General features: G+C 47.1%; 1 protein-coding gene across 1 annotated transcript in view; it reads left to right on the top strand.

The window, feature by feature from the left end:
• SLC2A9 (solute carrier family 2 member 9) overlaps positions 1 to 16,214 on the top strand; it is a 201,561-nt gene extending 185,347 nt beyond the window's left edge. Inside the window, 1 exon segment of the mRNA XM_032496859.1 lies at positions 16,073 to 16,214. Coding sequence (XP_032352750.1) covers positions 16,073 to 16,214 — 142 coding nt within the window.
• The last annotated feature ends 838 nt before the right edge of the window (positions 16,215 to 17,052 follow it).

Raw genomic sequence — 17,052 nt, 5'->3', positions numbered from 1 at the left:
TCAGAAGTGTGTTGGAATCCCAAGCCTCCAGCAGTTCCACGACTACATGCCTCTTGAATTTAGAGCAGGCTTGTCTCAGCTACTCACTGCCCCACTATTTGGCAAACTGAGAATGTTGCATTCCGAGGAAGATTTAGAAGTGAAAAAAGAAAGTCTAAGAGGAGGAAATTTCAGTGATGGGCTCAGATACTTCAGAAATGGGCTTGTAATTTCATCCCGTTAAAAAATAAATGTTTTTATGCTGGAACGATGTTAGGTGTTTCCACACACGGCCCCCCGGGTCTCCCCACAAGACTAGGGGGCAGATTGTGTGTGCTCAGAATGGCCATTTCTTTTTCTCCTTGGAATTTAAGGCAATTCTAATTAACTAGCCTGAAGTGGAGATTAGGGCACTAGATACGTCACATTACCTGCTAAATCTCCAGCAGGAATCACAGTCCCTTGAGCATAGTAAACAAAATATAGAGAGCTGGTAAATGAATACACTAATTGTGAACGAGATCATTTTTTAAAATCAGGGAATTTTGACTGACACGGGAACTAACTTTAAGGAACTGGAAGTCATTAAGCCAATAAAATTTGGCTGAAAACTAACTGCATAGATTAACACACCCAGCCAATGACTGCGTATCAGTTAGCACTCGTTAAGATGCAGGTGACAGAATCCTAACTCATACTAACTTACAAATTAAAAGAACTTCTTTATTTGCTTAATTAGGAAGTCTGATAAGGCAGCCAGTTTAAGTTTTGGCTGGATTCAGAAGCTCAAATATTATCATTTACGGTTTCGACTCTGTCTCTGTCATCTCTCAGTTCTGCTCATCTCTACTTGGCTTTCTCTTCTTGAGATTCTCAGTATAGCAGCCTCCTGTAGACCCAGCAGTGCACCTTCTCAGATTGGCCCCCCAGTGGAGAACTTCTCTCTCCCAGTGTATCAGTTATCTATTGCTGTGGAAAAAGATACCCCCAAAACTTTGTGGCTTAAAAGAACAACCATTTTTCTGCTCACAATTCTGTGGGTCAGCAGTTCAGGCAAGGCTCAGCTGGGCAATTCTTTGGCTCCATATGGTATCTTCTGGATCCAATCAGTCATCTGTGGTCAGGCAGTGTCATCAGGAGGCTGGTTGGTCTCAGATGGCCTGATTCACATGTCTGGGAACTCAACTGGGAGGAGCTAGAAAACCTAGGAGGTGTGGGCTTCTCTCTTTCTACATGGAGTGTTTCAATCTCAAAGAAGCTCCAGCCTGGCTTGCTCACAAGGCAGCAGAATTCTCAGAGTGAGAACAGAATCTGCAAAGCCTCTAGAAGCTGAGGCTCAGAGCTCAGGCAACATCTCTTCAACTGATCACACCAAGTCGTGGGACCAGCCCAGATTCAAAGGGAGGGGAAATAGACTCCACCACCCAATGATAGGTACCTAAAGTCACATTGCAAAGGAGCGTGTAGGATGGGAGGGGTTATCGTGGCCAGCTTTTCAGTCTCCCTTCCCCCAATATCCAGGCATCAACCTCATGAAGATTCTGATTCCCCTATTCAGGTCACATATATGTGCCTGAGTCAATCACTGTGGCCAGGGCAGGTTGAGTTGCTCATACACTCAACCCAAAAGTGGTGGGCAGGGCAGAGGGCCAGTCTAATTGACAACTCTCCCAGAACCAGTTAAGATCAAGGAGGGAGAATCAAGAAAACGAGAAGGAGATGGGAAATTGTGTTCAGAAGACAAAACTAAGGCTGGCAGAGTCCAAGGCAGGTTCTGTCCATCACGCGGGGATGATGATCACCTGTGCAAGCCCGAAAACAAAGCTTGCAGTATAACAGGGAGAGGCCACTGGTCTCCTCAAAGACGAGGATGCCCTGACTTATAGATGCAACCTGTCCAATCGCTCCTGATTCTGGCAATGAATGCATAGCTCTCAAAGCCAGATGCCAGAAATGACAAACATTTATATCAATTAACTCATGCCCCTTTTTCTCATTCCACAATGCCCTGGTAGGCTTCTCATTACAATTTGGCTTCCAGCAAACTGGTGAAACCAATTTGAGCTCAGGGTTTTCCAAAAAATCTTCTTTTTCACAGCAAAAATTAGTAAATTATCATGGCTGGTTTATATATTAGTCTCTTGTGAGACTAGTAGGAATGAGTCATCCCCCAGTTCAACTTCTCAGCTACAAGAAGATTTCATCTTTAAGGCTAAAAGCCAGATCATGGTGAGTTTGCAAAAATTTTATCCTTTGATGCATCTCCCTGAAGCCTCCTTGGAAATGCCTGACTTCAGCCTGTATCTCCAGGTATTATTGTCCCCACTTTAGCACAGAAGAAAATTAGGCTTAGAAAAGCAACTTGTCCAAGGTCACAAAGCTTGCCACCATCACCCATAAGATGACTCCTCACCACTCTTACTGTGCCCCCTACTATGTGTCTGGCTGTGTTCCAGATGCTGGGGATATGAGGGTAAAAAAACAATTTCCAGCTATAATGAAGCTGACACTCAAGAAGAGGGAGATGGAAAATAAACACATAGGCCATAAAAACTAATCAAATGTTAATAAATACAGTGCAAATAATTAGAAGATGGTGATGTGCTAGGAGGTGCCTGGGTTATGACTTCAGATTGGATGGCTAGAGAATGAGAACACAAGAACAGCATCGAACTTACTCATGGATCTCTAGTGCCCACCTGTAAAATAGGTTGGCTGACTATAGAAATAGTGGAGATTCCTTAAAAAACTAAAAATAGACTTACCATATGATCCAGCAATCCCACTTATGGGCATATATCTGGAGAAAACTCTAATTCAAAAAGATATATGCATCCCAATGTTCATAGCAATACCATTTACAATAGCCAAGACATGGAAGCCACCTAAATGTCTATCGACAGATAACTGGATAAAGAAGATGTGGTGTATAAATACAGTGGAATACTACTCGGCCATAAAAAAGAATAAAATAATGACATTGTCAGCAACATGGATGGACCTAGAGATTATCACAGTAAGTGAAGTAAATCATTCAGAGAAAGACAAATTTCATATGATATCACTTACATGTGGAATCTTAAAATTGATACAAATGAACTTGTTTACAAAACAGAAAGAGACTCACAGACATAGAAAACAAACTTATAGTTATCAAAGGGTAAGGCAGAGGAGGGCTAAATTAGGAGTTTGGAATTAGCAGATACAAACTACTATATATAAAATACATAAACAACAAGGTTCTATTGCATAATACAAGGAACTACAATCAATATCTTGTAATAACCTATAATGAAAAAGAATATATATATATATATATATATATATATATATATATATATATAACTGAATCACTGTGCTGTACACCAGAAACTAACACAAAATTGTATATCAACTAAACTTCAATAAAAAATTAAAAATTAAAATGGGTAGGCTGGACACAGTTCCCTCTAGAGTGCCACCATGCACAAGTCTAAGATGGGGAGAACTGGTTTAGCAACACATCACGTGGATGAAGGGCATGGTGGGGTGGACATGGTAGTGCTGGGGAGGTCGGGCTCAGGGAAAGTCATCGGCACCAGTAGCAGGATCCATAATGTACTGAGCCGTGCTGGATGCCTGGGATGATTTCTCTCTAATCTTCATGACAGCCCTGCCAGTTCAGATATTTGTCTCAACATTTAACCACCAAGGTTGAAGAATTTATCCCAGCAGAGGTTGGAAGAGGTCAGGTCACGGAGAGCCCTGCAGGCCAGGCTGAAGGGTGGTTTGGAATTTTCTCTGCTGCCTGCTGCCTCTCTGCAGCCCTCCCCCAATTCTTCCTCCTCTGCCATGCCCACTCTGCTCCCTTCTCTCTGTCGCAGTGCGCACAGGAGACCCTCCCTGCTCGGCACCATCTCTTCCCAGTGGTCAGTAGAGTGTTTTCTGTTTGCGTGGGAGAGGCATCTGGCTGCCCACTGCCAACCTTAATCCCTCCAACCCCCAGATGCTCCCCAGCCTCTGAGCCCAGCACCAGTGCTCCCACAAACCTCAGCATCTGAGCCTGGGGAAGGCAGGATGTGATGCCCAGGGACTTCTGACCCACCCACCCTGCCCTCACCACTCTATACTATTTGATAGAAAATTAGTCTGACGTCTGGGACACCTGCCCAAGATTTCCCAGATGATGAGCAAAGAAGTTGTATTTGAGCCTAAATACGCTAAATCCTAGACTAATGTTCATTTTACCATGCCACATCATATCAGAAAAACGAAATGGATTTTCCCAAATAGGGTAAATTAGAATCATCTTCAAAATGACGCACACAGACCCGGCCTCTTTTCTTCTCAGTTACATCACAGGCCTTCCAAGAAAGAACAGTTGGCCCAAACATAAATGCTTCCACCTCCAGGGCTTCAGTGAGAGCCCAGTGTCTAATACAAGAAGGAAGCAGTGCCGGCCAGGGCTCTTCCAAGCCAGGGCCATCCTGTGGCCCCTTCTTTTGTGTGAATGGCACCCCTGGGGCTGTGCAGGGCAGCCTTGACCCCAAGTCCAAATAAGACCGAAGGGAGAGGCTCCCAAGCCAAGAGACAGTGTTTCCTCCAGGGCTCACACTGCTGTTCACCTTATAAATGTGTTTTAAAAGGGCTCCACGCTGGAAATTGACACAACATTGTAAACTCACTATAACTCAATTTAAAAAAAGTGGGGGGAGAGGACAGCTTTTCTGGCTTCATCCCTCATGTGGGCGATCTTTATTTGTGGGTATGAGCCACTGGCAGGAGCATTACAAAATCTCTTCTTAAATGTGAAACCATATTTATGTCAGGAAGTGAGAGAGCATATGAGAAAGTGCCTTGTATACCAGACGGGCTCTGGAACATAAGGAATTGCTGGTAGGTTGGAGACAGCTGGCCAAAGATTGCTCCGGCAGAAATTTTACACCACAAGCTCTGTCTCTGCCTTTCTCCATCTTTCCATTAACTCAAAAACTATGATTAGAAGCACTCAGCATGCGGTCAACCCTGGGAACACAAAGATAAGTCCAATGCAACCCTGTCACTGAAGGGAGCAAAGTCTGACGAGAAAGGCAGCAGGAGCACGATTTCAGCACCACGGGTGAGCACAGGCTTGAAGGGCAAGAGGGGGCATTACGGGAGGGCACCTAACCTGACTTAGAGAACCAGAGAAGACTTCCTGGAGGAGGGGGCCTCTCACTGGAGGGAGCCACAGATAAGAGAATGGACCTTGCCAGCAAAAGGGGAAGGGCCCCAACAACGTGTGACAACACAGCAAGTGGGGAGCGTGCGTGCAGCTGGTGTGGCGAGAGTGCAGCGTGTTCTAGGAGGTTATGAAGGTGCAGTGAGCTTCTAAACTCAAGAAGCAAACATGCCATTTGGAGGAATAAGTACTTTGTGCAGAAGACCAGCATTTCTGAACTGTGTTTCATGAAATCCCAGGCCCTGGGGCCCCCAAGAAAGAGGGGTTCCATAGCCACAGGAGTTTGGGGAGTCCCTTCTGTTATCCCCTGTTTAACCTCGTCTAACCCATCCTTTCCCAACCACATCTAGCCGGGGGAACAGAACGCCTGTAACAGTTCCACGGGACACTAGGGGAATCTGCCGGAGACTCTGGGGGGACTTCGGATGCTCTTTGAAGCCCAAGAATGACCAGGTCAGGCTTGTGTATTAGAAAGATGTCCAGAGCTGAAGGAATTGCCCCTTCACTAGCCTGCTTCCAGATTTTCCCCAGAATGTCAGTTATTGAAACATGTTAGTCCTCAGCGCATCCTCTTTGTCCTCCCCATGTCCCTCCTTCCTCACCAGGTGCAGAGTCACTCTTCAAGGCTCAATTTGGGGGTCTCCCCCTCCAGGTTGCTTCCTCTGACCCACCCGGGGAGGTTTGATGGTCCCCAGTGTGACTCGTAGCCCGGTGAATTGTCCGACAAGGGGTGCCTGGGGCCTCCTTCCTCTCTGAACGTTCCTGCTCAGCTTTCTTTGCTGACTCCTGCTCTTCCTGCCCTTCCTGAGGGCCCACCTTCAGCCTTCATCCCATCTCACATTCAAATGCCATCCCTGGACAGTATCTCTCATGTCCATGGTTTCGACAACCCAACCAATCAAGGACTGACAGATGACTGTCTCCTGCCAGAACCCCTTCCCAGCGGCAGATGTAGTTCAAGTACCTGCCGGACAGCGCCCCCAGACACCCCTCAGGTGCTGCAGATCAGCGTGTCCCTTCCTTCTGTATCCACCTGTTCCTCCTGCAGCCGCCCTGACTCGGAGAACCACGGCATCCGCCCGCCTGCCCAGGCTGCAACCCGAGAGCCACGCGGACTGAGCTCTCTTCCCCCCGCACTCAGCATCCGGGTCCTGAGGACGCTGAAAGTGTGCTTCTCTTTCCTCCCCGCCTTGCACGCTGTCCTGCCACCTGGAGCCTGGTCATCACCCTTCTGCATCATTACAACAGCTCCAGAACTGCTCCCTCTCACACCACTGTCCCCTCTGCAGCAGGACCATTCTAAAGCACAGATGTGTCCTGTAACATCCCTCTCAAAACTTCCGTGAATCCTCATTCCTGCCCCGTTGTGTGACTCACAGGGGCCTCACCCTGTGGCCTGGGCCTGCTTCCCCCACGCTCACCTCCGTGAATGCTCTGTTCTAGTCCCGCTCGCCGTTCCTGCCCCCGCTTCATTCCTTTCCCACTCTCAGATTTTGCAGATGCTGTTCCCTCTGCCTTGGATGCCTGTCCATCTACTTTACCCTGAAAAACTCCTAGCTCTCCTCCAAGTCTCACCTCAAGGGCCACCTGTCCTTGGCAGCCCACCACCCCCGGGGCAGACTGGAGGCTCTTTCTTCCAGACCCCATAGCCCTGCTGAGCCTCAGTCTCCTCACGTGCAAAACCACAATCCCCACAGCAGCCATCAACTCATTAAGTGCCTTAGGTGTCAAAAGAGTTCTGCCCCATGCCCCAGAGTGGCTGCCGTGATCCCCTCTCGAGCTGACCGAGCCCCGTCCCTCAGCAGGGCACCACCCGTCGCCCTGAAGGCTGCACGGCTCCCACTGTGGCTGATACAGGCAAAGCACCACCAAAGGCCCCAAACCTGTGCTGTAAAGTTTGAATGTGATCAAAGGCTCCTGAAAGACAAGCGTGTAATATGCCAACTGCCAAGACACCAGGGTGGACTGGCGCTGGCCCCAGGGTGCCAAAAACCTCATCAAAATGGAAATAGGTTTTCGGAGAAAAATCTGGCCTGCAGTAGAGGGAAGCTGTGCAGAGCTGCCAGAAGAGGAGTGAGCAGAGGCCCAAAAGTCCAGCCCAGACACTGATGGGCAGCTTCCTCCTGGCCGAAGACAGAGCCACGAAGCCAGGGCACATCCCAGAGACATCCACCATGGCTTGGAGCTGACCCGGCTGCCAGAGGGCAGGGTGTAGCGGGATGGGAGAGGAAAGGAGTGAGGCCTGGAGCAGACTAATTGAGGGGCTCACAGAGACCCACAGCATCCAACCTCGCTCACGGGGTAAGGGTGCGCTGTAATGATTTCAGCCCAGAGCCTAGAGAATAACAAGAAACACACACATGACCAGCCTTTCTGCAGATCTCCTTAGAGAAACTGCCCTGGCCGCTGGCAGCTGGCCTTGGATTTGGGTGATTGATGTTGGATTCTGGCCAAATCTTCCATCAAACCTCAGGTTGATTTGGGGCAACCTGGCACCTGCACCCCAGCGATGCCAGCATGATTCCTCCAGGTCAATGCTGGTTATTTGAGCTTGTGGAGTCTTTGGGAGGCAGCCATCACGCACAGACGCTCTGCCCAGATTGCAAGGCAGCAAGGGGCCCTGTGCCTGCTGTTGAAGAGCTAGTCCAGTGGGGGAGAAAGCTGAGTAGACAAGGAGGGCGTGTGACAAATGTCAGGACAGGATGTGGACTGTAATGTGGGGCAGCTGACCCAGTATTAGCAGGGAAGGTGATGGAGTCAGGGATGGCTTCCTGGAGGAGAAGACACCTCAGCTAAACCTTGAAGGAGTACAGGAATCTGTAAGGTGGAGAAAGGAGAACGAGCATTCTGGAAGTAGGATCGGCAGAGGCGTGGGAATGTGAAACAGCATGGTGTGTCCTTCTCGCTTCAATACAGCTGCAGCCCCGAGGAGAGCAGGAGTGGCAGGTGACCAAGGCCAGAGGGCTACAGGGGCCAAAGGCATCGGGGAGAGGACCTCACCTGAACTTGTCCCTTGTGAAGGAGCCGCCTCCTTTTTTCCAGAGTCATGATATTTCTCCGCTCTGTCCACACACCAAAAGGCTGGGTGCCAATTAGAGCTGGGATTATTCTATGAAACAGGGTCACTTTTTTGGAGCCCAGACCCCAGCTCTGAAGCCCAGACTGCACATAAACACCTGCCCAAACTAGGCAGGTGGACGTCATCAGGTAAAGGTGCGTCCTGGGAAGGCGGCTCAGGAAGAAATCAATGAACTTGGTCTCTTCCAGTTTTTAAGAGTCTTAAAAGCCCATCAGATGCTTCTCTGGCCACTACAAGCATCTCCCAAAAGGCTATTTTGAATCAAGTGCATCCTCTTCAGTGGCTCTCACCTGCCCTGGGATCCAGGTGGCAAAGTGCCATTTTTCCATCTTTCAAGAGAAGTATCATGAAGGGACGAGAAAGCCCGTTCTCCCAGGTCACTGTGAGGCTAAGCCCACTACATCGTAACTTCTTCAAAGCTTTGTCCCAACCCAGAAGCATTCTGTGCTGGTGACTATTGTAGCCACAGGATCTAACATTCACCAGCACATAGGAGGTGTCTAATAAGTGTATCATTCATTCATTTATCAAACAAGTATTTATTGGGAGCCTGCCTGCTCCAGCTGTCAGCTGGGTTCTGGGCACTAAGGACACCACAGGTAAAGCAGAGTCAAGAGCGCTGCCCTCCCCGCACTGACGTCCTGTGGGCCAGGCAGACTGCAGATGTGTAATTTAATGTCAAGTAGTAACAAGCGCTACTAAAAGTATCTGATGAGAGTGAGGGTTCCGAGGGCGATGGAGAGCGTCTCTGGCAGGCTGGCAGGCAGGCAGGCAGGCAGGCAGGCAGGCAATGACTTCCCCAGTGTCTCTTGATGGACAGTGAATTGCTCTTTTAGTGATAATGAGATCTCAGGCTGGGACTGGATCCTGACTTTGCTGTTTATTGGCTATGGGGTCGTGGGAAAGGGGCAGAAATTTTTTGAGCCTTAGTTTTCTCATCTGTAAAATGAGGAGAATGTTGCCTATTTTCATGGTTGTTTTGAAGGTTACAGTAGATTCTGTATAGAAAGTGCTTAGCATATTTCTTGGCAGAGCCTCAATCAGTCAACAGCAATATTACTAGACGATGTAGCAAAATCACAAACACAAAGCCCAGGACGCCGTCGTCATCGCCGTGCTGTCATCGCAATCCCAGTAGCTCACAGAGTGTGCCAGCCTACTCTAAGCACTTTCCGTGAACTTGTATTTAATCCTCAAATAACCCAACTACTATTAATCTCACCTTATAAACAGACAGAATTGGAGGGATTGAAACATACAGAGGATCAGTGGTTCTCCAGATCAAACAGCAAGACAGCGCCAAGCCAGGCCCAGGGTCCAGGTCTCCTTCCCTCCTTCCATCATACACTCTAAGCAAGTCTCATCTGCTCTGGCTCCACATACCTGAAATGGCTTTGTGACATGTTCCTGCAGCCTGGTGTCTACAGGGATTCCTGAAGAAGTTGTTTGAGCTCCTCCATAAAAGGTCCTGTGATCGACCTCCTCTGGGAAACCTGAGTGAGGCCAGACCAGGGAGCTCCTCTTACTGCCCACCCACTGGGGGAGACGCATTGCTGCAGAGCATCACAACTGCCCCAAGAGGAGAAAGTCCTCTCCCATCCTCCACGCACGTGCCTCCCTCAGAGCCCTTCTCTCCCAGGTGTGGCGCTGGCTGTCCCCGAACACGCTCAGGAAGGCACACCCCAGTTAGCAAGTGCCTCCCAAGCCTCTGTCTGTGTCACATCTGAGGACGCATTCCCAGTGATCCCTAAGTTGGGCACACAGACTGGTGCTGAATGAGGTCCCACTGCCCCCTAGTTCTGTTGTTGTTTTTCATCAGCTCCTCCTTGGAATGTGTGAGTGTTTGCGTCTGTGACAGGAGGAGGAGCTGTGTTTTTTTATTGTAGCACCATGAGAACGAGGCCCACAGACCTCCAACTACAAAAAGTGCCATGACTGTAGAGTTTTCTAGGTGTGCTGGGCGGCTCCAACAGCAGGAGTTTGTTGTCTGACAGTTCTGGAGGCTGTAAGCCCAACATCAAGGTATCAGCAGGGTTGGTTTCTTCTTGAGGACTCTCTCCTTGGCTTGTGGAGGGCTGCCTTTTGAGAGTTCACCGGAGCCGCCACTCAGGGGAGCTTAGGGGCAGCAGACTTCTGTGGGAAGGAGCGCAGAAAGCATCTCTGCAGAGCAATTCACTGAAGACTGAGAACCCACCAAAGCACGGGTGTCCTGGAGATCATGGGGTGAATCTACCTTTCCCTCAGTCCTTGACCCCTCCCGCCAGCATCTTCTGTCCCTAGAGGAACAGGGGCTCCCATATGATGCTGCCTGTTCTGTGTCCACAAAAAACCAAAATGAGTCACACTGAGAAGCAGGGAACATGGAAGTCTGTTATTCTGCAGCAGCGTGAAGCTAGTTGAAGCAATGTGCCGGTGATGGGAAGAGGACAGTCACTCTGGCACAAACTCTTTTACTCCAGCATCACTGGAGCAACTCCCATAAGCCATCGACTTATACATTCGTCTCTAACCATCACCGAACAGATATTACTCTCCCTTCTTTGCAGAAAAGCAAACTTAAGCCCAGAAACACTGGTAACTAACTCAAAAGCATACCCATTATAAGTGACTAAGCCTGAATTAGGACCGGAGACTCAGATTTCCAAACCCCCCACCTTCTTCCTAACTATCTGACTTGAATAACTTAGTGAAGTTTTTTGATCTTCTAGTTTTTTCCTCTGTAACATGGGGTAGTCCGACTAGAAAACCTCTAAGGGGCCTTTTATCTCTGGGGTTCTTTGTGTCTCAAAGATGAGAGTCATGAAACTCCTTTGCTGTTCGCACTTGCCAATTCACAAGCCTGTTCATTAAGTCTTATCACTGCAGCCAGAAGCCTTACACGAAACGGAGAGATTGACGGCCTTGGGGGAGGGGAGGCAAACAGCTCTCTTTACACAATGATCCCCACTGTGATTTGGTTATAAATAACCCACGAGGAAAATTAGGCTTCTCTGGCAGGCCCTGATTGTAGTGGATGTTGGGATACAGGACCATGACCGTGCAGTTGACCGGGGAGTTACCACTTACGATTTGTCTGGGCTAAGGTGCTCTGCACCAGTGGAGTATTTGGGTTAAGGGCTAAAGTCAGCTGATAGAGCACAATGAACATCGAGGTCACTTCTCAGAAAAGAAAAGACAAGGGCATTCTGTCCCAGTGTTTGCTGAGATGCCCAGGAAAGCTCCCCTCTGTGCCTGTACCCCTGAGAGACTCTGGTGTTTTTTTGCACCAGACCCATTCCAGCTAAAATCCCTCCAAAGGACCAGAGAGCAGATAGGGACAAAAATAAATCTCACCTGCTCTCTTCCCGATGGACTCTGCAGCCTCTCTGGGTATCCAGCCATTCACTCATTCATTCCACACTCTGTTATTCAGCCCCTCCTCCATGCCAGGCACCGGCCGGAGCTCTGGAGACTGTGCAGATGAAAATGGAGAACAGGGGCTTTCTGTGAGCAGCAATCACCTGGGATATATATATTCCCCCAAGGACACCGGGAGGGCGCCTTTGGCTTGAGCAAGGGCTTAGCATCCCAAGGCAAAGCAGAAAGCAGCTTCTGGACAGCTCACTGGATTGGCAGTTGTTAACGAGAGTCTGCTCTTCAAATGGTTGAAGTCACTAGTCCAGCTGGGAAGGGCTGGGCTTAACGGATGTGTCTGCCAGAGCTCGCGTGCATGCGGACCAGGGATCAGACTCCTGCCAGGACTGAGAGTCTCCATAAGACTATCTTACTCCTAATGTCCCTGACTTCACACTTGAGTCTGGAGCTGTCAGGCAAAGATCAGAGCCTTGGGACGGTCACCAGGGTTGGGTTCCAGGCTCAGCCACTTTCTACCTGTGGAAAAAAAGGAACTGACTTAACCTGTCCGAGTCTCAGTTTCCTTATATGTAAAATGAATATAGTGATATCTGGTGTATGGAGCTTATGAGAACTAAAATCATTCTTGCCAGGTAAGTTCTCCTAGGGACTTCCTCGTAGCCTCCTGTCCACTCCTGTCCTTGTAGTTGCCACAGAGAGGGGAGAGTGCCCTGGAGGGCAGTCACTGTCTGATCCACCTCTGAATCCCTGTGTAAGAACATTTCCTGGGAGCTATTAGGCACTCAAGAAATATTTAATAATACTGTAGGAGATCATGTTACTGTATTATTGTTCAGCAGATGTTTGCCCCACCTCCTGTGAGAGTGATGTACTTCACCATCCCACTGCGGGTGAGCCTGGATGTGTGACCTGGCTTTGGCCAGTGGAATGTGAGTCAACTTAGAGAATGCACATCCAGCAGAGACATTAAATGAGACATGCCTCAGATAGCTCAGATGCCTTTCCTGGCTCCTCTGAGAGCCAAATGAAGCTGATGTGAACCCAACTTACAGCCTAGACTTAGACCCATCTGGAATCTAGTCAAACCCATTAGAGTCCCGTAGAGCCATAGCTTACCTCTGAATATAAGAAGTAACTGTTGTTAGCACTGAGATTTTAAGGATTGTTTGTTAAGTGGCATTATGGCAATAGAGCCTGACTAATACATTATATAAAGTTAATTCAGTACTAACAATGTGCCAGGTATTGTTCTAAGTACTTTATATAAAGTATCTCCTCTAATCTTTATAGCATTGCAATGGGATATAATTATCCCCATTCAACAGATTGGGAAACTGAGACACAAGTTATCCCCAAGGTCACATAGCTATTATGTGGGAGAGAAGGGATTCCAAACTAGCAACCTGACTCCAGAGCCTAAGTGGCACAGCTCCTGCTGTACTGCCTCCTGTCATGAGTCAGTCAGTGAACTAATATAATAAATTAATCTATCTGTCCATCAGCCTGGGGCTACGCCCTGTGCAGTTGCAGCTACGCTGCCCTTCCCACACAGAGGCATCAGATGTTCTTGCATGGTATGACATGGTCTCTTGTGATCTTAACCTCCAACATGACATGAGCAATAGGATACATATATCTATATATTTCTTAAAAGTCATTTTTATAAGGAATTGTTTCATGTAATTATGGAGGTTGAAAAGCCCCAAGATCTGCAGGTGACAAGCTAGAGACAGGCATGAGACCAAAGAAGAACCAGTGTTTCATCCCGAGTCTGAAGGCAAAAAAAAAAAAAAAAAAGAAAGAAAGAAAAAGAAAAAAAGAGAACAATGCCTCAGCTCAGCTGTCAGCCAGGAGTCCCTCTTATTGGGACCTTTTGTTGCTCAGGTCTTCAACTGATTGGGCAAGACCCACCCACACTCAGGAGGGCAATCTGTTTTACTTAGTCCACTGTTACTCTCATCCAGAAACACCCCCACAGACACACCCACAATAATGTTTGACCAAATCTCTAGACACCCAAGGCCCAGTCAAGTTGACACATCAAATTAACTACCACAGAGACAAGAGAAAACATCCAAGAATTTTCATAACAGTTTTTTCATAGGAGCCAAAAAGTGAAAATAACTCAACTGTATATAAACATAAAATGGACAAACTGGCTGTTCACATAATTGAATTCTACTCAGCATTAAAAAGGCACAAGCTTCTGACATGTGGATAAATCTCAAAAACATATGTTGACTAAAATCATCTCCTTACTAGATGATTCCAGTGCTATGAAATTCTAGGGGGAAAACGTATCCTAGTGGCAAAAAAAAAGCAGGGGTTGCTTCCCGGGGCGTGGGGTAAGGATTGTCTTAGAAGGCACAGGAGGGAAGTTTCTGGGATGACTATGATGTTCCAGGTATATGTTTTTCAAAACTCAGGAAATACAAACTTTATACATATGTGTGTGTGTGTTTATTTCATTGTATATAAATTTTCTATCAAAGGAAAAATTGTAAACAAATATTAAACTCTAGTTAATAATAAGCATGCTGAAGAATTTAGATAGACCTCTACTTAGTCTGCAATTTACTTTAAAATCCATCAGAATTAGATGGATTAATGGACAGATCGAGGGATAGATAAATGAATAGATACGTTCATACAGGAAGCAAGGATAAGACTATGTTAATGGTAAACTGAGGTTGTGGTTATCAGGTATTCACTGTAATGTTTTTTTCAACTTTGGAAGGGGACAAGCATTAAGCAGAAAATAGACGCCGATTAAATATTTGTTGAATGAATAAATGAGTAAGTCACTTGAAAACAAAACTCATCTAGACAGCAGGAACTGTTCACAATATTTTAAGTAAGAGGGGAAAAAAATTACCAGAATGTGAGAACAATAAGATACTTCTTTACTTGAGAAAAGATTAAAAATGTGTGAAGGTGTGTATATATAAGCAAACATGTGTGGAAATACAATATTGAAATCATACACAGTAAAGTATTAATAGCAGTTAATTTTGCGGGGTGGAAATGTGAAACATTTTGTTTTTGAGGCTTTCTGTATTTTTCAATCGTGTCATTGAACATGTACTCTTTATACAACTTGGAAAAAACAACACATATTATATGAAACCATTATATAAAAGATTATTTAATGGTCTATTTTTTTATTGTGGTCAAATACATGTAAGATAAAATTTGCCATTGTGACCATTTTTAAGTGTACAATGGGTGGCATTAAGTGCACTGACATTGGTGTAGAGCCGTCACCCCATCCATCCCCAGAGCGTCTTCCCAACCTGAAACTCTGTCCCCATGAAACACTCACTTCCCGTATCCCTCTTCCCCCAGCTCATGGTAACCACATTCTGCTTTCTGTAACTATGAATTTGACAGCTCAAGGTACCTCATCTAAGTGGAAGCCTACAATTTTGTCCTTTTATGATTGGCTTATTTACTTTAGCATAATATCCTCAAGTTTCATGCATGCTGTATCATGAGTCAGCATTTCCTTCCCCTACATAAGGCTGAATAATAAATACTTCATTGCATGGATGGACCAACTTTCGTTCATCTACTCATTCACTGATGGACACCAGGTACTGCCACTTTTTGATAGCCTGCCTCTTTAACATAACATTTTGTGAACATTTTCCCATGTTCCATAGGGACTGGTGGGAGATGGGTAAGGGAGCTTCAAGGAGCTAGGCATGCCTGTGGGGTAGCCAATCCACAGTGTCTGCCCCTGCCCACCCGGGGAACTGGAAGAACAAGGCAATGGGGCAGAGAGAGGAGTTCCAGCTGAAGTTCATGTATATATAATTTAGAAGAAAGGTAATTGAAGGGACAGCTGGAATACAGAGACAGATTTTTTAATTGCTGTTTCCTCTAGCTAAAAATACTTTGACATAATAGGGGAAGGCAGCGACCAAGGCACAGGGGAAGAAGTCCGCAGTGCAGATTGGAAGCTGATATGAATTTAGATCCTCCAAGCTGGGTGTCGGGGCACAAATCAGAGTGAAGTAACCAGCAGGGGTGACACCTGTGGTCCCTGCCTGAGCTCTCATATTGACTACTGTTTGGTTTATAACATTAGACTCTAAAATGCTCTGGCGCAGTACGGCCTGGGGTTAGGTCTATGACGATAGAGAGGCAACCCTCCGACCAAAACAGATGTGCCAGGCTGTCCCAGCCACACTAAAGGGACAGCCTGTGCACAGGAACAGGAGGTTCTAGCTCAGCCACTGCCAGTGTGTGACAAGGCTCTCTCTGAGCTTCAAATTACCCATCTGTGAAAGCCTGCTCGTAAGGATAGAGTAAGGATATGTGAGCTCGTGTGTAGAAAGCCCAAAGCACAGTACCTGGGCACCAGTGCTCAGTAATGATCACTGACATCACCATCACCATCACCATCACCATCACCATCACCATCACCACCACCACGATCATCTTTACCACCATCACAGCATCACCGTCATCATTACCATCATCACCACCACCATCAACTTCACTATCACGTGCGGCATCACTCTCATCATGACCGCCGCCATCATCAACATCACTATCACCGTTATTATTAATCCCCATCCTCTGAAAGATGGCAGCTGAGTCTGTAATCAGTCACTGAGCCCCTGCCAGCCCAAGATGTCTGGACTTTGTTCTGTAATCAGCCTAAGGGAGCCACTAAGAGTCATTCAGCAGGAGAGTGTACAGTGATCAGAATTCTACTTTTGGCAGATAGATTGGGCAAGGTGTATGGAAGGTGGGATAAAGGAGTGGGAATTTGGCACTTTTATTGTAATGGGGGCAAAGGGGGGAGGGCCAGGGTGAGCACAGGGCAAATGGAAACCAACATTCCTGTGGCCCTGCCCCCAAAGGAGCCCAGTCCTTGGCATCAGAAGGTGGTGGCAGAACTTGATTTCTGGGAGAGGAGCCCACCTTCTGAAACCCTTTTAAGCAACTACATTAGTTTTCTGTTGCAGCTACAGCAAATTACCACAAACTCAGTGGTTTAAAACAACAGAAATTCATTCTCTCACAGTTCTGGAGGCAAGAAAGCCGAAATCAGTTTCACTGGGCTAAGATCGTGCTGTCAGCAAGAGCAGGGCCCTCTGCAGAGAATCTAGGGGAGAGCTTGTTCCCTGCCCCTCCCAGCTGCTGGTGGCTGCTGGCTTCCCTTGGCTCACGGCCCCTTCCTCCGTCTTCAAAGCTGCAGCCGAGCGTCTCCCGGTCCTTCTCTGCAGATGTTCTCACATTATCTTCTCCTCTGTGTAGCATCTCTCTCTGCCTCTCTCTTATAAAGAGCCTTGTGATTACATTGGGCCCGTTTGGATAATCCAGGACAATCTCCCCTTCTCAAGATCTCAACTTAATTACATATTTCATCCTATAAGGTAATGTTCATCGTTTTGCCATATAAGGTAAACTTCCCAGGTTCTGAGAATTG

This window comes from Camelus ferus, chromosome 2, assembly GCF_009834535.1.
Source record: "Camelus ferus isolate YT-003-E chromosome 2, BCGSAC_Cfer_1.0, whole genome shotgun sequence".
NCBI lineage: Eukaryota > Metazoa > Chordata > Mammalia > Artiodactyla > Camelidae > Camelus > Camelus ferus.
This window is presented reverse-complemented; position numbering and strand designations above follow the sequence as displayed.